The following is a 25432-nucleotide window of genomic DNA, read 5'->3' on the forward strand; positions in this document are numbered from 1 at the left end:
GTGCTGAAATCTGAGGAAGATGGGGCAGAATTTGGTTTTGTTGAAATAAGGAGTCTTGCTTCAAAGTGACAGTTAAAGTAAGATGGAAATCAGAATGCGTCAAACGTCAGAATCTTTCTAGGGTTAAGATAACAGATTAAGTATCCAGCTAAGGTTTTAGAGAGTTGCGTTCAAACAGTGAAGATCTAAAACAGAGCTACTGAAGAAACAGCAGCCATCAGATTTTTATATTACAGGTATGATTTATTGTTCTTATTGTTAGAATTTACAGAAACATAACATTTATGTAGCACATTGAGTTTAAGTTTGTTAATGAACCAATTATAAGTAAGTAAGAGGTAGCATATTTATTAATATTTATTGATTAATTAATGAAGAACTATTGTAGAACGTTTAGTAAATAAACATAATATTTAGAAATATTACTGCAATTTTTATCGAATTCGAATTGGTACCAAATTTTCATTGTGTGATGTCTGTACAGTACCTTAATGGATATGATGATAAACATTATTTAGAACATATTACATGAACATACTTTTATTATTGTAAATGTTATAGAAGTTTTGTTGTCTATGGTGTTCAGTGCTGTCCACTTTAAAATGTGACGTTTTACATGTAAAATGTTTCCTTATTTTAGACTAAAACACGTGAACAAACACCAGGTCTATGGAACATGAGCACAGACATGGAATAAACATTAACATGGCATGGATCAGACAATGGACAATAAACATTAGACCAAGTCCAAGTGCTTTATAGATTAAATACTAGTGCTTCAGTGTCCAGAGACATGGTTCAGGTGTTTGTGATGACGAGACTTGGTGTGTGGTGTGAATGTGTGCAGTGGTTGATGGGTGCTGTAATCCCTCACTGTTTTTGGCCCTAACCTGACACCTGATGATGATGTAAACTTGATTAGATAATCATTTACAAAGGTGCACAAATAAATCACTTGGTATTTGATACTTACATATTTTTAGTTAGATTGAGATTTTTTTTCCATCAGCTAGCTGTCCATCATGAAGCTGAATCTTTTTCTTCTTCTGCTTCTCACTGGTGAGATTATTCTTATAAACCACTAATGGCATAATTTATGAAATTATTATCAGGGTTTGAAATGACCGTTTTCACTTAACAGCCAATTTGGCTACTAAATGTTTAAGTTACCGGCCATAACTTCTACTAACCTTAGAAAAACCCCTCATCCTTCCATCTCCTCTTCTTCTTTCATCCTCGTCCTTTTACGTGGCCTAATCAGTACAAGTACAAAGAACATCAAACAAAACAACAAGAGAAACTTGTGGACTAAAAGATGTACAATATGGTCTGCTAAAATTGTCAGATGTGTCAAAATAAGTCTTTTCTGTTAATCAAACTTTTTAATGTAAAGTTGTAAAGTAAAGTAAAGTTTAATGTTCTCATGTAAAAATTACCTCTTTATTTTGTATTTAATAATACAAAGAGTGTATTTAATATTTCATCATGACTCATGAGTTCAGTATTTGCACAGATTTGACTTACATGAAGTTCCCCAAGAAATGAATGAGTGAATATAATTTATGAAATAAATTGACAAATTGACTAGTGATTTGACAGCATGCTACAGCTGATTTTTACCTGGTGTTAATTTCAAACCCTGATAATAATTAATATTACACAAATTAATATTACATGTTTAAATATTATATATTTAAATCTTATTATAATTTTACAAAAGTGTGTGTAGTTTCCAATTTTTTTTTGAGAATTTAATGAGAATTAAACAAGTGAATATAAACATTTATCAAAGAGTTAAGAATATACCTGTCATTATTTTATAAGTTAATAAATAAATAAACAAATATTGTAATTATATTTAATTGTATATTTTATTCTATTATATTTAATTGTTTTATCAATAGTCAAATATTCAGCAGTTATAGTTTACTTTGTGTTTTTTAAAAATAAAATGTCACCAACAGGACTGGTCCCAGTTGCTATCCTGCGAACCGTCCTTCACAAATATGACGTGATAATGACAAAGGTGACATGGTCTGTTGCTCAGAATTACTGCAGGGTGACTTACAATGATCTGGCAACAGTCGCAAGTGATTTTGATTGGCTAAGATTGGAGAAAGAAACAGCAGACAAAAATCTGGCAACAAATGCCTGGGTCGGATTATACAATGATATCAATAGCTGGCGCTGGTCCTTAAACGACCTCCCACTGAAGAATGTCACTTATACAAACTGGTACCCAGGAGATCCTAATAATCTCGGTGGAAATGAAGCATGTGTTATGATAGGTAGCTCTAATACATGGTGTGATGCACCATGTATACATCCAAAACCCTTCATCTGCTATAATGGTGAGTGATTATCATCATACTGATCTGTTTTGTGTCAGTTTGAAGGTTGATTTTCACACATTTGGTTTTATTTTGGTGTCATGTTTCCTGTACAAACAGATGACTAAGACGTGAACTTTATCTTTTTTCCACAGCTAATTTCAGTGGTGCTGCCCGGTTTATTGGCATCACTACACCTCTGTCCTGGCCTCAAGCTCAGGCTTACTGTAGAAAATATCACACAGATTTGGCCAGCGCTCTTAACAGTTCAGACCAAAACATGTTATGGCAGGTGAGGAACATCCAGGGTGATTCCTGGATTGGGCTCTACAGAGACACATGGAAGTGGTCAGATGGAACCATTGCTTCAAACCTATTAACACACAAATAAATAAATAAATAAATAAATAAATAAATAAATGTAAAATGTATTATTTATTTAATTCAGGAGTAACTGACAGTACAAGGAGAAGAATGTGGATGATGTTCAAATTAGAATTTTAGGAAAGGAAATTAAACTACTGTGTGTGTTTGTGTGTGTGTGTGTGTGTGTGTGTGTGTGTGTGTGTGTGTGTGTGTGTGTGTGTGTGTCTGTCTGTGTGTGTGTGTGTGTGTGTGTGTGTGTGTGTGTGTGCACGTGTGTGCGCACATGTGTGTGTGTGTGTGTTTATTCTACAGTTTCTACTATGAGGAATCAGACAGTGAGACTGCAGGTGAAGTCTGATGGTAGTGTGTTTGATCCTGCTGTTCAGTCGTCCATTTTAGATCAGGTGAGTCTCAGGACGTCTCTGAAATTTGGAGTAAGTTTGTATAAAAGCTTCTGTTAGTGTTTCTCACTAGAATTCTTTCTTAAATGTATTTTCTTTTTTGGTTTTAATAATTAAATCCTGATTCTTATCTTCAGATGAAGCAGAAACTAAAAGAACATGGCATGTTGGAGAACACCACAGTGACCTGGAGGGTGCAGAAAGATGGAAACATCTTCAAGAAAGAAAAAGATGACCTGTAACATCTAAATGTTCACCTTCAAGTCCAGCAGATTGTAAACTGACTGAAATATATTTAACCTTCAATATATAAGCTTTATTCAGTAGGGGGCGGTAGAGCACAAGATTAACTAGAAGTAGAATAACAAACATCTCATTTTATTGCTCTGTTTGTGACACAACCACTTTGACTTCATCTTAAATTTAACTTTACTTTCAATGTTTTGTCAAATAATTATTATTTAATATGTTCAGCTTTTGCTGAAAGCTGCCACTGTACACAGTGATAAGGAGAAAGTCAAAGAGGGTCTGTTCATATACTGGGTTTAATACATCAGTGTGTCGTAGTAAAGAATAAATCCTATATAGAAGAGAGAGAATGTAACAGAACCTGTAAATACACTGTGTGTACTTAGAACAGTCAGATATAATGACCTTGACACTATTACTGTCCTTTTATTCTTATCTCTATTTAGATATATTTACTTATTTTGTTGTAATTTATTATAATATCTGTACTTATGGGCTATAGGGTTATACATTAATATAATCAATAAACAATTTAAAAATAATACTTTTGTTTTTGTAACAATCATAGATTAACTTTTATTATGGTCTGATTTTATTAATACTGTGAGATTTAAATTCATTGTTAAAAACCCATCATCTTTATCAACATTATCATCATCATCATCATCATTGTACATCATCACTGTACTACAAAACTGTCTTCATGTCATGAGCAAACAGAGCAAAGAGTCTGCAACAATTACAATCACCACAAGTTGGCAGTAAAAGAATCATTAACACAAACAGACGTTCTGAAATGGAGGAGCTACAGATCTAAACAAAATAGATAATGAAGATCCTCCTATTTGTTCATCTGTTTGGGAAGCAGGTGATGAGTGTGTGTGTGTGTGTGTGTGTGTGTGTGTGTGTGTGTGTGTGTGTGTGTGTGTGTGTGTGTGTGTGTGTGTGTGTGTGTGTGTGTGTGTGTGTGTCTAGTCTTTGTGGTCTCATATAACAATCCTTTTCCTATGAAAAGCTCCAGAGCTTTTTCTCAACTGGAACTTCACTGGGTCAGGTGAGGTGGAGAGGAACTGTGCTCTAACGGAAAGCATAAGCATTAGCTTTATCTTTGTGATTATGGAAGAATAATGATATGTTCACCCAAACTGAAACGCAAAGTCCAATTGCATTTTATTTACAAGTCAGTCAGAAAAGTAAGTTGATGACCAGTAGGATGACATGAAGGAGCTACAGATCCAAACACCTGATTTATTTAGTTACTTAAAATGCACTTCCATGTAGCCGCATGCAATTTATTTATTTTCTAAGTAAATGTATTCAAATTGTGTCAATGCACTTCTCACACTATAAAGTGTAATAATCTAGCCTAATCTAGTAATCTAGCCTAATCTAGTTTTTGTCCTTTACCACATGATGTAGATCTTCCTTTATTATTGCAATCCTTTGTAGATCCATCTTTTTTAAATAATTATGAGTAATTTGCCTCTTTACTATATGTGGTAGTAAAGAATAAATCCTATATAGAAGAGAGAGAATGTAACAGAACCTGTAAATACACTGTGTGTACTTAGAACAGTCAGATATATTGACCTTGACACTATTACTGTCCTTTTATTCCTCTCTCTATTTAGATATACTTACTTATTTTGTTGTTTTTTATTCTATTTTGTGTACTTATGGGCTATAAGGTTATACATTATATTACACATTATATACAATGTTTTCTTTTCCCCATAGACCTTTATGTTATAAATATTAAAACTTGTAAAGATTATAGTTTTACCTTTTATAACTGAATATTAATTTAATATCTCTACAAAATGTCTGATGAAATTGTGTGATGAGACTAAGAATGAGAGATTTATATTCAAGTGCTATGTGTGATGCAAACCTAAAATGTTATACCCTACTCAGAGGTTATCACTAGAAAGATACTGTTCTTCAAAAGTAAGAGCTTTGTTGGAAGATTTTTTTTCTTTTTCTTTGTTCCCTGTTATCAGTTTACATTATTTATTTATTTATTTATTTATTTATTTATTTATTTATTTATCATTCTGATTTTCCTGTAAACACTCAACAAAGTGACCATGGAAGGGAACATGTTAAAATATTGGATAACTGGGTTTAGTGTGTCGTTGTAGAATATTCTTTATACAGAATGTAGTAGATGATGTTAATAAACTATTAATGAATAAATAAACCTTTGGTCACTATTTTGTATCCAGAATAAAATTAAGCTTATTCTGGTCTGCTACTATTAATTCAGTCTAGGTGATTAATGATGAATCCATAATAACATCTTCTGACAGAAGTATACGCCCCCCCTTTTGCAGTTTTTCGCCTACATGACCTACCCAACAAAAAGTGGTATAGCTCCCACATACTTTGACACACAGGGATGAGCCTGGTCTTATTGGAAAGAAGAGATTCTCTAGTTTCAGATTGATTCTAGGCCTTACTGGCACAAAGGTACAGGGGCTAGAATGGAAGGTTTTCATTTCCGCCTGGGTTGTTTACCTGATAAACTGATTAATCTTATTTTTCTGGAACATGCTAGGGACCAAATAACAACTGAGGGTCATAGCCACATGTCTTGGCTTTCACCAAAAAAAAATTCAAGTCAAAAGACCCAAAAATGGCTTCAATAAAAATATTTTTCTACGGACATGGTCGTCTGGTGCAGCGTTTTTGTGTACTTGTTTACTATATAACTTTGAAATAAAAGGCTGCAGGCTCAGTCTGAAAGGCTTAAAACAAGCAGAGACTGTCTCTCTATCACTCTGGTGTGAAAAAAGGCCTGTAACTTGACACCCTGAGCTGTGAGAGGGACAAAAGGTCAGGGATTACGCAAGAATTCTTTTGCGCATTCTGCGCATTTGCGCATTTGCGGATTTTTGTGGATTATTTGTTTTGGAATATATTACCCCAGTGAAGAAAGAGACGCGTCTAAAGGTTAAGGAAAAACCGGTCTAGTGCCACCTAGGTCAGTTTTGCCCAAAATTTTTTTCTAATTGTATGAAGGCTGTGAATCATATTATGCTTTGTGTGTGGGCTTAAAAAATATTGAGAGTATAAACTTTAATAGGTAAATAGGTTTTTTCGTGTTTTTGGAGGATTTGATGCTTTAAAGGGGTCACCCCCAAGTGGCCACTTTGACTTCCGTGCCATGCACGGCACGTTAACTTAAAAAAACATGAAACAGGACAAAACCAAACATGAAAACAATAGGATTCCGTGCTGCACAAGGCAATGCGGCTTAACTAAATATTAATAATAATCAAGACACATAAGGGACGTTGTGCAGACACATGAACACCAAACATAAACAAAAAGGCACACTGCCAAAATCATGGCAGAGTCCTGATAGTACCCCCCCCCCTTGAGGCGTGGCTCCCGACGCGCCAATCTGTCCAGGAGAGGGGGGCAAGGCACACGGTGAGGCAGGTGGGGGAGCAAGGCACACGGCGAGGCAGGTGGGGGGAGCAAGGCACATGGCGAGGCAGGTGGGGGGAGCAAGGCACATGGCAAGGCAGGTGGGGGGAGCAAGGTCCACGGCGAGGCCTGTGAGGGGAGCAAGGCACACGGCGAGGCCGGTGAGGGGAGTAAGGCGCAGCCAGAGAGGGCTGAGCGACGTCCACAGCCGAGCTGGAGGGCCGAGCGACGTCCACAGCCGTGAGCTACCCCTGATGGACCACAGCCAAACCCACCTCAGAAACCAGGAAAGGGGAGGGAGGGCAGACAAAAAAAAATCCCCCACAGAACAGAAACAAATCAACAGAAAAATACATGGAGCAAAACAAGGGCCTGTAACACCCCCCACGGACTGGAAGCGGGGCGGCGTCCTCTACGGAAAGCGGAGGTGAAATGACACCCCCTACCAGACAGGTGCGGGGCGATGTCACAGAACACCGGAGCGGCGTCCCTCACCAGAAAAATGTGGACCGATGTCCAAAACAAAAAAATGCTCCCAATCAGCCGGTCCGAGCGCAGCTATCCTGCTGGATCCTTGTCTGGTGGAATCCTGTCACCGACGTGAGATAAAAATGGACCCAAACACAGGACAGCTAAACGAAAACAGGGATTTATTAACTTAAAAAAACACGAAACAGAACAACAACAAAACCAGACATGAAAACAATAGGATTCTGCGCTGCACAAGGTAACGCGGCTTAACTAAATACTAATAATAATCAAGACACATAAGGGACAGGTGTGCAGAGGTGGGGAGAAAAAAGACAAGGGCGGGGCAGACAGGTGAACACCAAACATAAACAAAAAGGCACATAGCCAAAATACGGGCAGAGTTCTGAGAATTTCGAAAAGATGGATCAACAAAGGAGCTACAAAGGCTCTTGTTTTAGATAGAGTGAGGTCAGAGCTCACACCATAGGAAAGAGGAAAAAATATATAATCTAAGACCAGCATTCAGAGTCACAGGTCTAAATGTCACAGAGTCTCACAACTGTGAGCATAAAAATCTGTAATGTTAATATTAGATTAAGCAGATATTTAGTGAGCTGCCGACGCAATTGGTCTAAAGCATCTTTATTATCCTTACAAAAATACGTGCAACTTGAGTGAGTTCTTTTTCTTCCTCCTTTTTTGTTATATTTACTACTTCATCATTCTGAGGTTTTAACACAGGGACTTGTTCGATCAATCTCTCTTCTGGAGAATAAATCGATAATATTCTCCTGTAAGCTGACAGTTACGAGAACTCTTAATTAGCATATCAACAAAATGTAATCGTTATCTGGTGAGGTAGGCCGATTAGAGGCCAACGGGACCTTTTTTCTTTTTATTTAGAGTAAGGTGGCGGTTCAACACTCCCACTGTGGATCTCCTATACCCTCAAAAATCATGCGGTATGCGGAGGCTAAATAACCCGGATCAAAAGTACCATCACGTGGGTATGGTGAAATCTGAGGATTGGCCTCAGTCTAGCCAGCCAAATTCTCAACAAATGGTTGTGCATAATATCCTAAACCACATCGTATCATCCAATCAAACGGTGTTTCACCAGGCATAGGCTTGGGATACGAGTTCCACATTATGAACAAACAAAAATATTACAACAGGCAAAGAAAAGAGGCGCGGAGAAGTCAAGAGAGGAAATATACAGTGCACTCTTCTTATTTTTCTGTCAAAACTAAGGATAACCTTCTTGGCTTTCTCAAATGAAACCAAGGATAACCTTCTTGGCTTTCTCAAACGAAACCAAGGATAACCTTCTTGGCTTTCTCAAACAAAACCAAGGATAACTATCCCTCTAAAAGAGGATAACTTCTTCCTAGTAATACTGCCGACCAGGTAGTCAATCAAACATGTCTTACCTGATCGAGAGTATCACGTCGGGGTCACCAAATTGTAAGAAAGATTCCTCCTCGCACTTGTCTGCATCCATTTATCTCTGCAAAATAATAGGAGCGATAGGGGTATGCCAGAATGCTGCTTCCTCACAACTCTTATCCAAGCATTGAAGGTCAGAAAGCCTGTACATGAGCAAAGAGAAACTGAATGTCCTGCGAGTAATCTCACAAGCAGGTCAACCTATCTTGTCTTCTTCATCCTGTCAAGATAGAGCGCTAAAAGAACAGGATAGACTCAAATCAAGAACATTAAATCAGAAGAGGTTAAGATGACATATAACACAGAAATACATTTTTACATGACAGAGGTTTCCTCATTTCTATTCCCTTAAGATTAAGGTTATGTTATCAGCAAGCCTTACCATCCTATGTTCCCGATATTATGCTTATGTTTGCAGAAACACAGAGTACAAAAACAAGAAAAAAAGAACACACTTATCACAGGTCAGCATGACCAGAGTGGGGAGAACATTCCTTCCGACAGAGAAAGAGAAATGTGGAAAGAAAATGAAATAAGCACAAAAATTAATTAACGTAAAGAAAATTCGGTTCAGCAATAATCATTTACAAAGGTGCACAAATAAATCACTTGGTATTTGATACTTACATATTTTTATTTAAGATTGAGATTTTATTTCCTCCCTCCTTGAACTGCCACCTTATTGTGGTGGAGGGGTTTGCATGCCTGAATGATCCTAGGAGCTATGTTGTCTGGGGCTTTCTGCCCCTGGTAGGGTCTCCCAAGGTAAACCTTTCCTAGGTGACTGGCCAGACAAAGAGCGAGTCAAAACCGTCTCATGAAACAAATTAAAACAAGGTCCGTGACATCACCCAGTATGGCGTAACCAGGGCCCCACCCTGGAGCCTGGCCCGGGTGGGGGCTCGCATGCGAGCGCCTGGTGGCCGGGTCTTACCCCACTGGGTAACACCTGGAGGGGGGTGATTGGGAGGAACGGTCCCCCCGACCTGAACCCAACTGGTGTTCTATTATTGGACTTCGGTGCTAATTACAGTTTGTCCATAACGAACACCATGTTCAAGCATAAAGGTGTCCATCAGTGCACATTGCACCAGGACACCCTAGGTCGGAGGTCGATGATCGACTTTGTAGTTGTTTCAACTTACATCCGGCCATATGTCTTGGACACTCGGGTAAAGAGAGGGCCGGAGCTGTCAACTGATCACCACCTGGTAGTAAGTTGGATCCGATGGCAGGGAAGGAAGTTGGACAGACTTGGCAGACCCAAACATACTGTGAGGGTCTGCTGGGAAGGTTTGGCAGAGTCTCCTGTCAGAGAGATCTTCAACTCCCACCTCCAGCAGAGCTTCAACCAGATCCCGAGGGAGTTCGGAGACATGTTCTCCACTTCCATTGTCGACGGGGCTGCTCAGAGCTGTGGCCATAAGTTCTCCGGTGCCTGTCGTGGCGGCAACCCCCGAACCCGGTGTTGGACCCCAGATGTAAGAGATGCCGTCAAGCTGAAGAAGGAGTCCTATCGAGCCTGGTTGGCTTATGGGGACTCCGGAGGCAGCTGATAGGTACTGGAGGGCCAAGCGAGCTTCAGCCCGGGTGGTTGCAGAGATAAAAACTTGAACATGGGAGGAGTTCGGTGAGGCCATGGAGAAGGATTATCGTTCGGCCTCGAAGAAATTCATTCAAACTGTCCGGCGCCTCAGGAGGGGAAGCAGTGCCTTGTTCACACTGTTTACAGTGGGAGTGGGAATCTGCTGACTTCGAATGGGGACATGTGGAAGGAGGTGGAAGGAGTACTTCGAGGTTCTCTTCAACCCCACCGACATGTCTTCCACTGAGCAAGCAGAGGTCGAGGACTCAGTTGTGGACTCGTCGATCCCCCAAGCTGAGGTCACTGAGGTAGTTGAGAAGCTCCTGAGTGGCAAGGTACTGGGGGTGGATGACATCTGCCCTGAGTACCTCAATGCTCTGGATGTTGTGGGGCTGTCTTGGTTGACACGACTCTGCAACATTGTGTGGCATTTGGGGACAGTGCCTCTGGACTGGCAGACTGGGTTGGTGGTCCCTCTGTTTAAGAAGGGGGACTGGAGGGTGTGTTCCAACTATGGGGGATCACACTCATCAGCTTCCCCGGAAAAGTCTGTGCCAGGGTACTGGAGATTTGAATTCGGCCGATAGTCGAACCTCGGATGCAGGAGGAACAATGCGGGTTTTGTCCCGGTGGTGGAACACTGGACCATCTCTATACCCTCGCCAGGCTGCTTGAGGGTTCATGGGATTTGCTCAACCAGTAAACATGTGCTTTGTGGATCTGGAGAAGGCATTCGACTGTGTCCCTCATGGTGACCTGTGGGGGGGGGGGGGGTGCACTGGGAGTATGGGGTCCTGGGCCCTTTGTTAAGGGCTGTCTGGTCCCTATATGAGGAGGGTCCCTAATTAGCATCATTATTTATATGGGCAGGATTTCTAGGCTCAGTCGGGGACCGGAGGGAGTTCGGTGTGGGGACAACAGGTATCAGTCCATCATGAAGCTGAATCTTTTTCTTCTTCTGCTTCTCACTGGTGAGATTATTTTTATAAACCATTAATGGCATAATTTATTAAATTATTATCAGGGTTTGAAATGACCGTTTTCACTCAACAGCCAATTTGGCTACTAAATGTTTAAGTTACCGGCTATAACTTCTACTGACCTTAGAAAAACCCCTCATCGTTCCATCTCCTCTTCGTTCATCCTCAATCTTTTACGTGGGCAAATCAGTTACAAACAACATCAAACAAAACAACAAGACAAACTTGTGGGCAAAAGTCCTATTCGGACCGGATTAGTTTAACGTGGGGATGTGGGGGTAAAGTAATTATTACCAGAGCTTCTCGGTGATTTTAGTCCCGTCCGAATGCGCCATCTCGGTAATCATTACGGACAATGTCAGTAAAGATTACGGCGACTTTTACCTTCTGTAAAAAAGTCTGGAAAAATTACCTCAGGTAATACTAATCGTGAAAAAGTACTAATACTAAAAAAGCGAGTTACCCCTCCCACTTCTGCTAGTTTTACTGAGATGTCTTGTCCCGTGCGAATTGGCCAATTAACATTACAGACGTCCTGAGGTAAAATTGCATTACTTCAGGTCCCCACGTAAAACTAGTCCCATCCGAATAGTGCTTAAAAAATGTACAATATGGTCTGCTAAAATTGTCAGATGTTGCAAAATCAGTCTTTTATGTTAATCAAAAATATTTTAACCTGTCTAATATTTTAACATGTAAGTATCACCACATTATTTTGTATTTAATAATACAAAGTGTGTATTTAATATTTCATGATGACTCATGAGTTCAGTATTTGCACAGATTTGACTTACTTGAAGTTCCACAAGAAATGAATGTGAATATAATTTATGAAAAGTAAGCCGACAAGTGATTTGACAGCATGCTACAGCTGATTTTTAACCCGATGTTAATTTCAAACCCTGATGATAATTAATATTACACAAATTAATATTATATGTATAAATATTATATAGTTAAATCTTACTATGATTTTACAAACGTGTGGAGTTTCCAAATTTTCTTTTGAAGAATTTAATAATTAAACAAGTCAATATAAACATATATCAAAAAGTTAAGTATATGCCTGTCATTATTTTTTCAGTGAATAAATAAATAAGTTAATAAATAAATAAATAAATAAATAGATAGATAGATAGATAGATAGATAGATAGATAGATAGATAGATAGATAGATAGATAGATAGATAGATAAATAAAATGTAATTATATTTAATTGAATGTTTTTTTATTTTATTATATCTAATTGTTTTATCAATAGTCAAATATTCAGCAGTTAAAGTTTACTTTGTGTTTAAAAAATAAAATGTCACCAACAGGACCGGTCCCAGTTGCTATCCTGCAAACCATCCTTCACAAATATGACCTGATAATGACAGTGGTGTCATGGCCTGTTGCAGAGAATTATGTAGGGTGACTTACAATGATCTGGCAACAGTCGTATGTGATACTGATTGGCTAAGAATGAAGAAAGAAACAGCAGACAAACATCAGGCAACATTTGCCTGGGTCGGATTATACAATGATATCAATAGCTGGCGCTGGTCCTTAAATGACCTTCCACTGAAGAATGTCAATTATACCTGCTGGTACTCTGGACAGCCGAATTATCTCGGTGGAAAAGAAGCATGTGCTGCCATACGTGGTGGTGATGCATGGTGGGACTTCCCATGTACAGGACTAACCCTTCATCTGCTATAATGGTGAGTGAATATCATAATACTGGTTTTTCACATTTTGGGTTGTATTTTGGTGTCACGTTTCCTGTACAGACATATTACTGAGACATGACCTTCTTTTTCTTTTTTCCACAGCTAATTTCAGTGTTGCTGCCCGGTTTATTGGCATCACTACACTTCTGTCCTGGCCTCAAGCTCAGGCTTACTGTAGAGAACATCACACAGATTTGGCCAGCACTTTTAACAGTTCAGACCAAAACATGTTATGGCAGGTGAATCCAGGGTGTTTCCTGTATTGGGCTCTACAGAGACACATGGAAGTGGTCAGATAGAACCATCACTTCAAACCTACCCTGGGCTTCTGGACAACCTTATAATGATTATAGCAATGCGAACTGTGCAGTGGTTTACGGACTGTTTTATGATACACCCTGCAATGGCCTGTATTCTTTTTTCTTAATATACAGTTCTTAATATATAGTTGATGGCAGATAAATTTAATCAAAAACAAACAAATAAATAAATAAATGTAAAATGTATTGTTTATACATACAGGGTCTTCAGGAGTATTATTATTATTATTATTATTATTATTATTATTATTATTATTATTATTATTATTATTATTATTATTATTATTATACAGGGTCCTCAAGAGAATCTGACAGTACAAGGAGAAGTATGTGGGGAACGTTCAAATGAGACTTTTAGGAAAGGAAATTCAACTACTCTCAGTGTGTGTGTGTGTGTGTGTGTGTGTGTGTGTGTGTGTGTGTGTGTGTGTGTGTGTGTGTGTGTGTGTGTGTGTGTGTGTGTTTGTATATTCCACAGTTTACACTATGTGGAGTCAGACAGTGAGACTGCAGGTGAAGTCTGATGGCAGTGTGTTTGATCCTGCTGTTCAGTCGTCCATTTTAGAGCAGGTGAGTCTTAGGACGTCTCTGAAATTTGGAGAAAGTTTGTGTTTTAACATCAATGTCATTACTGCTCATCTGTTCATATTTCTGTCATTCACTCCTTTTATTAATTCCTCTTTTATGGGTGAAAACTTTTTTCTTTTTAATTTACATGAATAAATCCTAATTCTGCTCATCAGATGAAGCAGAAACTGAAAGAATGTTGGAGAACACCACAGTGACCTGGAGGGTGCAGCCAGATGCAAACATCTTCAAGAAGAAAAAAGATGACCTGTAACATCTAAATGTTCACCTTCAAGTCCAGCAGATTGTAAACTGACTGAAACGCATTTAACCCTCAATATTTAAGCTTTAATCAGTAGGGGGCGGTAGAGGACAAGATTAACTTGAAGTAGAAGAACAAACATCTAATTTTATTGTTCTGTTTTTAACAAAATCACTTTGATTTAAATTTAACATTAGTTTTAATGTTTTGTCAAATAATTATTATTTAATATGTTCAACTGTTGCTGCAAGCTGTCACTGGACACAGTGATAAGGAGAAAGTCAAAGAGGGTCTGTTCATATACTGGGTTTAATACATCAGTGTGTCGTAGTAAAGAATAAATCCTATATAGAAGAGAGAGAATGTAACAGAACCTGTAAATACACTGTGTGTACTTAGAACAGTCAGATATAATGACTTTGACATGATTATTGTCCTCTTATTCTTATCTCTATTTAGATATATTTACTTATTTTGTTGTAATTTATGATAATATCTGTACTTATGGGCTATAGGGTTATACATTAATATTATCAATAAACAATTTAAAAATAGAACTTTTGTTTTTGCAACAATCATAGGTTAACTTTTATTATGGTCTGATTTTATTAATTCCATGAGATTTATATTGATTCCTAAAATACATAATCTTCATCATCATCATCATCATCATCATCATCATCATTATACATCATCACTACACTGCAAAACTGTCCTCATGTCATCAGCAAACAGAGCAAAGGCTCTGAAATAATTACAATGTTGGCAGTAAAAGAATCATTAACACAAACAGACATGCTGATGTGGAGGAGCTACAGATCCAAACATCATAGATCATGAAGATCCTCCTACTTGTTCATCTGTTTGGGAAGCAGGTGTGTGTGTGTGTGTGTGTGTGTGTGTGTGTGTGTGTGTGTGTGTGTGTGTGTGTGTGTGTGTGTGTGTGTGTGTGTGCGGTTTTATGTAAAACTGCTTTTCCTATGAAAAGAGAGCTCTTTGTTGTTATATTTGTAGACTGCAGCATGAAATCTGGTTTTAAACATTAATCAAACACTGATGGTAGAATTTATTTTTTTACTTGGATGTAGAGAAGAACTCTGACACAAAAGGAGCATCGAAGACAGTTTCACTGGTGCGTCTCAAAACCTCAACCTCATATGACAGCCATCTTGGTGGTCAGACACAGTAATTACTAGAACTTACTTCATCTTGTTGATTAGAACAGCTACATGAGTGTTATTACAGTTTTTTTCAGTCGCTAACAAGTGTTTGTCCAAACAGTTGTCACATTTTCAAAACTCTAAACACAGTTAGCACAGCATCAGTCTTTTGTGGCACACATGTTCACATTCACACATTTCATGTCGTTTTCACACAATATGCAATCAGTGAACACATTTACACAATGCTTACATTTTCTTAACAGACAAGCTATACCTCCCAACAAAATTATGGATTGTTTTTGTAGTATTCACGAATGTTAACTCACAACATCTCACAATAGCAAAAACAATATTCCAAACCTTAGATACAGTATAAAAACCTCTTCTGCAATGATATCAGTTCAAAAACAATATATCTCAGCTGATAATAAACAAACAATTGAATAATGGACACACAGCTGATTTATGTTGGGTGAATTGGGCCAACCACAGCTGGCCTTTTTCTCCCAGAGCATGATCCGTGTTCTGCCCAGCACGGCGTATTGAATTCCATGTTGTGCTTATTGATGTTGAAATTATCCAATGTTATAGTGATCAGTGACTTTGGTTCTGATTGCTCTTTTGTTATCGTGTGTAATTTCAGGAACGGTAGGGAGGTGGGTGCCACTTTATTTTGTGAATCCTTGTTTTCTCCTGTTGTGTGTTAGTTAGGGAGTGAGTTCAGGTATCTGTTATTTATTTTACTTTTGTGTTCTAGATTATCAAGATTTCTCAGGCAGTGAACTTTTGTTTGTTATTTTGGCATTGCCCCCTTCTGAGATTTTGTTCCCTTCCTCAGTTGAACTTGAACTGATTAGTTTTTTTCTCTTCCTGTTATATCCAGATGCTTAAATAAACCTTTCAAATTCAATACGAAACGTTGTTGATGTGGTGCTGTGGCAGCCCCAGGTCCACCAAACTGCCACTGCTGGGCCCCTGAGCAAGGCCCTTAACCCTCAGTTGCTCAGTTGTAAGTCACTCTGGATAAGGGTGTCTGCTAAAATATAAAATGTAAATGTAAAATGGCAGGGTCTGGGTTATACTCTTCTCTCTTCTCATATGTTAGGTCTTAAAACCCATAGACACGCGAGCTACACATGGGATGTAACAAATCTATGAGACTTTTCAATAGTAAGGTTAGTGATTTCTATTGGGCTGATAGTGAATGCCTTAATCACTTGATTCATGCCAACAACTGAGCAAATGTAAAGTAAAGACTCAAAATTCCAGCTCAGGCACTGGAAAGAAATCCTACTCTTCATTTGCCAAGGAAATTAATTCAAATAGTCACAGTGCTCTTTTCCTAACATTGAAAGATGTAAGAATCCTGATCTGACCTGTTTTTGCCCTTTAACACATCGTGTAGGTCTTCCTTTATAATTACAATACTATGTAGCTCCTTTGTAGATCCATAATTTTTAAATCATTATGATTAAGATGCCTCTACATTTTTTCCTCTGGTTTCCCAATGGGTTCGATTTTATCTCACTGCCCAAAAATGCTGCCTCCTGGTTACCAAGAAGAGACAGTGATGATTTTATAAAGCAGCCATGATCATATTGTACATGCTGAATGTTGGATCTGATAATTGGCACATGGCTATTCAACACTAAAGGAACCTGATGAACTTCTTCACTTCCTGTCTGTGCTGAAATCTGAGGAGAACCTGAGTCTTGTTTTAATAAGGAGTTTGAAGTCTGTGTGAAAGTTAAAGCTTGATGGAAATTAGTCTGCGTCACACGTGTCACAATATCACCTTAAAAAGAGGACAGGGGAGTAAACATAAGCTTTTTAGAGAGTTGTGTGTAAGCAGTAAAGTTGTAAAACAGAGCTACAGAAGAAACAGCAACCTTCAGATATATTCATATTCATATTCCAGGTATGTTTTAAGGTTTAAGGTGCTTTTCTTTATTGTTAGAATTGTTTGAAACTTTATTTACAATAACTGTTTAATTTACAATTTTATAATATACTTTATTTAGAATTATGTTTATAATAAAGTAAAAGTCAAATCAATAATACTTTATTGTCATTTTGGATATATATAGTTGATGCAGTACACAGTGAAATAAAACCATGTTCCTCCAGGAACCTAGTGCTTCTTAGAGACACAGAGCTACATAAAACAACACAGAACAAAGGGATGAAAAAACTATCCACATAAAGTATATGAGTGTAGATAGCAAACTACTAGACAAATCCATAAAACTGCACAACATACAGTCTGTATGGTTCTTAGTGCAAATAAGGATGTTTTGTGAACATATGTAGACATAAGATTCGTCAGAGTATAACAATGTAAGGTGAAAAGATGACAGACTAAAGGCAGACATGTATAGTTTAATAAGTGTACATGTGTGGGGGCTTTGAATGACTTATATTTTGTTAATGCTTTTATTTTGAAGATAAAATTTTGACTGATTTGTGATTAACAGATACCCAGTCATCATGAAGCTGAATTTTTTTCTTCTCCTCTGTTGCACTGGTGAGAGACATTTTTAAATTACTTTTTGCTAATTACTTTAATATTGAATAAATAATTTTACAAAGGTGTTTTATATATACAAGTTTTAATATTTTATCAGTGTTAAAGATAAAATAAATCTTTAATTATTAGTCTCAGTAAAATCTAGTCTATAAAAATAGCATTATATCATAAATCTTTTGTCATTCAAGTTCTCAATTTCTTCCTCTGTTCTATGTATTTATGTACTATGTGTTTTTTGTTCTCTCAGAGAGTGAAAAATAAAAGGATATGGTTATATAAATAAATTTTAAAGTTTTGATTGTTTGAAGTTTTGTGAAATAATAAAAAGCAATTTTTAAACTCACTCTACAATTAATGTTTGCTTTTAATTTTTTTTTCATTAGAGCTCATAAAAGTGATTAGATATAAGGTGTGTCTTAAAACATATTATATTATTCTACAGAAATATTTATATAACCTTTTCCTAAATTGTCACCTTCTGAGATCACTGAAATTATCTAAATGACTGTAATTACTAATACTTTTACAAAAAAGTTTGTTATATCTGTGAAATTTGTCCATTGTTAAAACAGCTATACAAATACCGTAAAACTTCAAATAATAGCCCGGGATTCTAGTTATCCAAATCGCCGAACTGCACCGGCTTGTATTTGAAACAGGCGTCTATAAGAGACAGGCCTTAGTGTTGAGATGTTCAAGCATGACAGTAGGAGGTTACCGCATTATATTACATTTTATTTATAATTAATTCAAATGTGTTTAACAAATCATTTAATGTAAGAAATGTCTTAGATTATTGGCAGCACAAAAAAAGAAACAGCAATGGGCAGAACAATATAAGTTACCGCTAAAATCCATCGAGCATATGAACTTGTTGCCCGAAACAGGTAACAAGTAACAAATCAACAAGTAAGAATGAAGGCTACCCTGTAAAACAACTGCAATCATGTGATAGAAAATTACTCTATTCATCACTATCATCATCCTTGCGATCCTCAATTACAAGTTCATTGGCGAATTCCTCCTCCTCGTCGCTCTCCTCCAATTCTCCCTCTCCAGCCTCCGCTAACTCTGCCTGCCTTGCTTGCACTAACAGCTCCCGCCCAGGGGTCTCATTTATAAAACTGTGCATAGGATCCCTACTAAAAGTTTACGTACGCCCAAAAGCCACGGTGGCTTAGTGGGTAGCACGTTCGCCTCATACCTCCAGGGCCGGGGTTCGATTCCCGCCTCTGCCTTGTGTGTGCGGAGTTTGCATGTTCTCCCCGTGCCTCGGGGGTTTCCTCCGGGTTCTCTGGTTTCCTCCCCCGGTCCAAAGACATGCATGGTAGGTTGATTGGCATCTTTGGAAAATTGTGTGTAGTGTGTGATTGCGTGAGTGAATGAGAGTGTGTGTGTGTGCGCCCTGTGATAGGTTGGCACTCCGTCCAGGGTGTATCCTGACTCGACGCCTGAGATAGGCACAGGCTCCGCGTGACCCGAGAAGTTCGGATAAGCGGTAGAAAATGAGTGAGTGAGAAAGTGAGTGTTGACCCAGGCCAGCATGCCACAATGTTTGTGAGGGTCATGTTGAAGTCACTTATGATTTGTACATTAATAGATAAGCATAAGTAAATTCATTTTCAGACAGTGCCCTTATAGCAATATGAGGGCAGTCAATTGTGCCGAGTACATTTGGGAAACCAGACATTGCTGCAAATTGCATTTTAATTTCGGCCAGGTTCAGGGGAACCTGATGTATCGACTACCCATATTAAGTATACCATTCAAAACGACAGATACTATATTATGGCACTCGGACGGCTGTGATATACCAGACATATAGGGTGAGATGATAGATTCCAATAGAATTATTTCATATACAAAAAGGTCTTAGACACAAAGTTGAGGATTACTTATAGTTTTTTTTATATAAATAATTTACCTGTCTGCTAATTCCCGCTGGAAACAGCTGGTTGCCAAGAACCCCAGAGTGGTGAGGACTTGTATTTGGACTGGGCTGGTTCCGGCGTGTTGCCCTCTCTAATACTGGACCCAATTCAACACATAGATCTAAGAGCACAGCTCTAGGGAATCTAAATCAGCTTATTAGCCAGTCATCATAATGGGCCAGGAAATCATCATGGTGCCTGAAAACTCGTTCTCTCCTTATTCTGCCATAGGCATAATCCTCCAACAGTGCCAGCAATGCCATCATGAAGCATTACATACCCGGGTCACCGGAGGATTTATATGTTTCTAGCAATTAGACTGATCGTTAACACGCTGACAAAATCACAGAATTATTCTGTGACAGTCATGAAGCTTCTTCATGACAGTTTTGTAATGAACACCGTAATAGTTAGGACCGATGATGAGTAGCGATTGTGCTTCATGACTGTATTTGCAGACTTTGACATTTTATGATATTTGAACATTAAGGAAAATGTTTCGTTTTTACACTGTGTTCTGCAGTTCTCTAATACATGGGTATTTCATGCTGTATCACATGTAGTCACGCCATCTCCTCCTGTGCTCCCGTTGTGGACAATGTGACTGTAAGACAGCGCTAGGTATTTATTCATTCATTCTTCTTTTACCGCTTATCCGAACTACTCGGGTCACGGGGAGCCTGTGCCTATCCTCAGGCGTCATTGGGCATCAAGGCAGGATACACCCTGGACGGAGTAGCGCTGATTATTATTATTAATATTATTATTATTATTATTATTATTTATTTATTTATTTATTTATTTATTTTTAATAAATTTTGAATTACGTTTGGATGTTACTAGATGTATATAGCCTAAAACAATCGGCACAAATAACACTGTTGGATTTAATCTTCATGATAATGTGGATATAACGTATGAAATGGAGTGAAAATTAAATGTCATTAATTCTTATAATCGTTCTTCTCACATGCATTTTACACAATCTAACTTCAGTTCACGACCTCACCATCTGTGTCGCCAATTCCCTTTGTCTCCAGAATGTGCGTACGCACGTCTCAAAGTTCGCTTATAGATGCGCACATTTTCCCGTCAAGTTTTTTTTATAGATCACAACCTTTGCGCGAAAACTGGCGTACGCACGTTTCCAGCCCCGTTTTCTGCGTACGCATGCTTTATAAATGAGACCCCAGATGCGCACGGCTCTCCCTCTTTGAAACGATGGATAAGGTGATCCTCACTTCCATCAGAAGCTACTGTCAGGCCACATACTTAAGGATAACATCTCGAAGTTAATGAAATATATCATGTCCTCTTTCTCCCTCGCACACACAAACACATGCGCGCACACGTGTATACCTTAAAGGAATTTTTTCAGCCGCTCCGTATCCAGCTTTTATCCGTTTCCAGCTCCATATCCGATAATAAAAAACAGACCAGGGGTCTCATTTATAAAACTGTGTAGGATCCCTACTAAAAGTTTACGTACGCCCAAAAGCCAAAAATGCCGTACGCCAAAAAAAATTCCGTTTTATAAAACCGTGCGTATGCACACCTGTAAGCAATGTTCCCTTTATAAATCACAGATCACCTGCAGATGTGCGTACGTGAACCAGACTCAAATCCCGCCCTGTACACACCCATTTTTAAACACAAATTGTCAATGCAAATCACTGCGCGGGCACGAGAGTGGACCTCGTTATAATGAGTTTCCTCTGCGCTCTGCGTGTTTAAAAATGGGGTGAGGAGACAACGTCTCAGGGGTAGCCACTGTCGCCTGCAGGTTATAATCATATTAAAAGCAACATTGTTATAATTATATTAAAAAAAATAATTGTTACATTTTCTACTTTTTAATATTGTTAAACTCACCAAGAAGCCAGCCATCACGTACTGCACCTGCATTTAGTCTGTTCCCTACACTGTTATGTGTCAAGATAAAGGACTCATGTGTTGAACCAGGCCAGCGTGCCACAATGTTTGTGAGGGTCATGTTGGAGTCACATATGATGTGCACATTAATAGAAAGCACATGCTTTCTTTTAACATAAGCAAATTCATTTTCAGATGGTGCCCTTATAGCAACATGAGCGCAGTCAATTGCGCCGATTACATTTGGGAAACCAGACATTGCTGCAAAATTTCATTTTAATTTCGGCCTGTTCTCGCACAGTTTAGGGGAACCTGATGTACCGACTACCCAAATTAAGTATACCATTCAAAACCATAGATATTATGGCACTCAGGGACGGCTGTGATATACCAGACCTATAGGGTGAGATGATAGATTCCAATAGAATTATCTCATATATGAAAAGGTTTTAGACACAAAGTTGAGGATTACTTTTATTTTTTTTTTATATAAATAATTTACCTGTCTGCCAATTCGCGCTGGAAACAGCTGGTTGCCAAGAACCCCAGAGTGGTGAGGACTTGTATTTGGACTGGGATGGCATGGTTCCGGCATGTTGCCCTCTCTAATACTGGACCCAATTCAACACATATATCTAAGAGCACAGCTCTATGGAATCTAAATCGGCTTATTAGCCAGTCATCATAATGGGCCAGGAAATCATCATGGTCCCTGAAAACTCTTTCTCTCCTTATTCTCCCATTGGCGTAATCGTCCAACAGTGCCATCATGAAGCATTACATACCCTGGTCACCAGAGGATTTAGCGGGGGGGGGGTCACAGGGAGCCTGTGCCTATCCTCAGGCGTCATTGGGCATCAAGGAAGGATGCACCCTGGACTGAGTAGTGCTGATTATTATTATTATTATTTTATTTTTAATATATTTTGAATTACGTTTGTATTACCGTTGTATTTAATCTTCATGATAATGTGGATATAACGTAATTTAATTTAATGTCATAAATTTTTATAATCGTTCTTCTCACATGAATTTTCTACAATCTAACTTCAGTTCACGACCTCACCATCTGTGTCGCCAATTCCCTTTGTCTCCAGAATGTGCGTACGCACGTCTCAAAGTTTGCTTAAAGGTGCGCACATTTTCTCGTCACAAACGTGCGCACATTTCCAGCCCCGTTTTGTGCGTACGCACTCTTTATAAATGAGACCCCAGGCCTCTATTTGAGACCGGCCTTTATTTACCCAAACTTGTCGTCACACCAGGTGTTTAAAAGAGACAGGCGTCTATTTGGGACTCGGCTATTATTTGAAGTTTTACGGTACATTTTAATTGAACTGGGTTGAAAATCACTGACTTGAATTAAACAGTTTAATTTCTGCAGTAAGATTATGTAACTGTAAAGACACAGGATAAGTACTTCTATGTGAGGAGATCTTAATTGTTAATGTATTCCTTTGATTTCTCCTGTACTTAATTCCTTTCCTTGTATCTTTTCCTCATGTCATCCAAGTGACAGCTTAGGAGACAAGGAAAGCAAATGAGGAGGCACGGTTCAGAAAATAGAGACACTTGTGTGTTTAATTTTCTGTTTGATGCTTGAACTAAAATGGAACTGGACACCAGGCTGAAGTGCAGGATTTAACTAGGATTTACAGACTACTTTATTTAAGCTCTTAGTAATGTCTATATGTAATGATCTACCTCTGTGATTTTACTGACTATTTCAAAACACAGGTCTCGTCACAGTCGATGTATCCCTCGTGCGTACAGTCCATCATCAATATTACCTGATAAAGATCGGCGCAACATGGTCTGATGCCCAGAGTTACTGCAGGGTGAAGTACACTGACCTGGCAACAGTTGTAACTGATGAAGATTGGATAAGACTGAAGAACGAAGCAATCAGTAAAGGCCTGGGATCATATGTCTGGTTTGGTTTGTACAACGCTATCGACAGCTGGCGCTGGTCGTTAAACAAGCTCCCGCTGAAGAATGTCATTTTCCATAATTGGAGCCCGGGTGACCCCAATAATTATGCTGGGATAGAATCTTGTGGTCTATTCGTTTCAGGTGGATATTGGATGGATATAAATTGTACTGGTCTGAGACCCTTCATATGCTACAATGGTGAGTTAATGTCCTGACTTTGATTTGCTTAGTTTTGCTTTGAGGTTTAGTTTTGAAAATAAAAGAATAAATAAATAAAAAGTTAGCACTCTTAGATTTTCCTAAAATACATCCAAGTAATAAACCTTACTCATTCTAATGCTAGATTATGTTTATATATACACATTTTTATTTAATTCCACAGCTTATTTCAGTGGTGCTTCCAAGTTCATCGCCATCTCTAGTCCTTATCTTACCTGGCTTGATGCTCAGGCTTACTGCCGAACACATCACACAGACTTGGCCAGCTCGCTGAACAGCTCAGATAACAATTACTTGTTGCAGCTGAGAGATATCCAGGGTGATTCCTGGTTTGGGCTCTACAGAGACACATGGAATTGGTCAGATGGGACCATTGCTTCAAACCTGCCGTGGGGTCATGGAGAACCTTATGATTCTGGAGGAAATGAGAACTGTGCAATGGTCGCTAACAATCTGTTCTATAGTGTATCCTGCACCAACTTGTTCTATTTCTTCTGTCACACCAGTAAGTTTTTTGTTTTTATAGTTAGTGAAGTTAAGATGAAGTCATTGGTAACTTCACCCCTTGCCCAAAAAACAGGTTAAAGTTTATCTCAAAGTTTATCTTTAGCACTGTTTATCTTAAACAATGTCTATGATTCCTGTCATTAATGAGAAGCAGAATGATTTGCAGACTGCATAACACAGTTGCATAACACATAGAAATCTTACCATAGATTAAGGTGCCTATGGATATGAAACACTGCATCAACATCACCATCACATTCTATATGTGAAATACTCACAGTGCAACAACAACCATACTCAAGTTGGTCAAAAATCTTCAGCCATAATAATTCAATTCACACTGATTAATTCTTTCCTAGTCATGACTCAGACTAAGGTCCTGTGGTTCCACCTGTGACCATGGGTTTTCCCCAACCTCATGTTTCCTGTGTTTGTCTTCCTTTGTTACAGGAAGTCATGACTAAAATGTGTGTGTGTGTGTGTGTGTGTGTGTGTGTGTGTGTGTGTGTGTGTGTGTGTGTGTGTGATCCACAGTTATACCAGTCAGGGAGCAGCAGCTTGTGAGACTGCAGGTGAAGTCTGATGGCAGTGTTTTAGATCCTGCTGTACAGTGGTCTATTTTAGAGCAGGTGAGTCTCGGGAGACACCAAGTTCCTGTGTTAAGTGTAGAAACTCTGTTCTTATTCAGGACTGGTACTGAGTAAATAAACCTTGATTCTGATCTTCAGATAAAGCAGAAACTGAAAGAACATGGCATGTTGGAGAACACCACAGTAACCTGGAGGGTGCGGCCAGATGGAAACATTTTCAAGAAGAAAAACAAAAATGATCTGTAATGTAAATTTAGATGTGTTGTAGAAATGTTAACGTTTAAGCTTTAAATCAGTAAGAGGATCAGATTAGCCACCTTAGCAACAACTAGCATTCATATGATTGAGATTATTTATTTATTTATTTATTTATTTATTTATTTATTTATTTATTTATTTATTTATTTATGTATTTATTTATTTAACATTCTGATTTTCCTGTAAACACTCAACAAGGTGATGATGGAAGGGAACATGTTAAAATACTGGATAACTGGGTTTAGTGTGTCGTAGTAGAATATTCTTTATACAGAATGTAGTAGATGATGTTAATAAACTATTAATGAATAA

The 25432-nt window shown here is 38.3% G+C and overlaps 1 protein-coding gene and 1 long non-coding RNA gene across 2 annotated transcripts; both read left to right on the plus strand.

Annotated features, from left to right (window-relative positions):
• Nucleotides 1-2129: 2129 nt before the first annotated feature.
• LOC113643905 lies at nt 2130-4221 on the plus strand. Its single transcript, XR_003440899.2, has 4 exons — nt 2130-2351; nt 2486-2622; nt 3009-3100; nt 3235-4221. It is a non-coding gene; the product is annotated as an uncharacterized LOC113643905 (long non-coding RNA).
• An 8609-nt stretch (nt 4222-12830) lies between these two features.
• On the plus strand, nt 12831-25348 carry LOC125145260 (putative C-type lectin domain family 20 member A). Its single transcript, XM_047816688.1, has 5 exons — nt 12831-12918; nt 23388-23636; nt 23929-24270; nt 24807-24901; nt 25001-25348. The coding sequence occupies exons 1-5, from the start codon at nt 12831-12833 to the stop codon at nt 25106-25108; spliced, it is 882 nt and encodes a 293-aa protein (XP_047672644.1). The 3' UTR covers nt 25109-25348.
• The last annotated feature ends 84 nt before the right edge of the window (nt 25349-25432 follow it).

The sequence above is a fragment of the Tachysurus fulvidraco genome, chromosome 7, assembly GCF_022655615.1.
Source record: "Tachysurus fulvidraco isolate hzauxx_2018 chromosome 7, HZAU_PFXX_2.0, whole genome shotgun sequence".
NCBI lineage: Eukaryota > Metazoa > Chordata > Actinopteri > Siluriformes > Bagridae > Tachysurus > Tachysurus fulvidraco.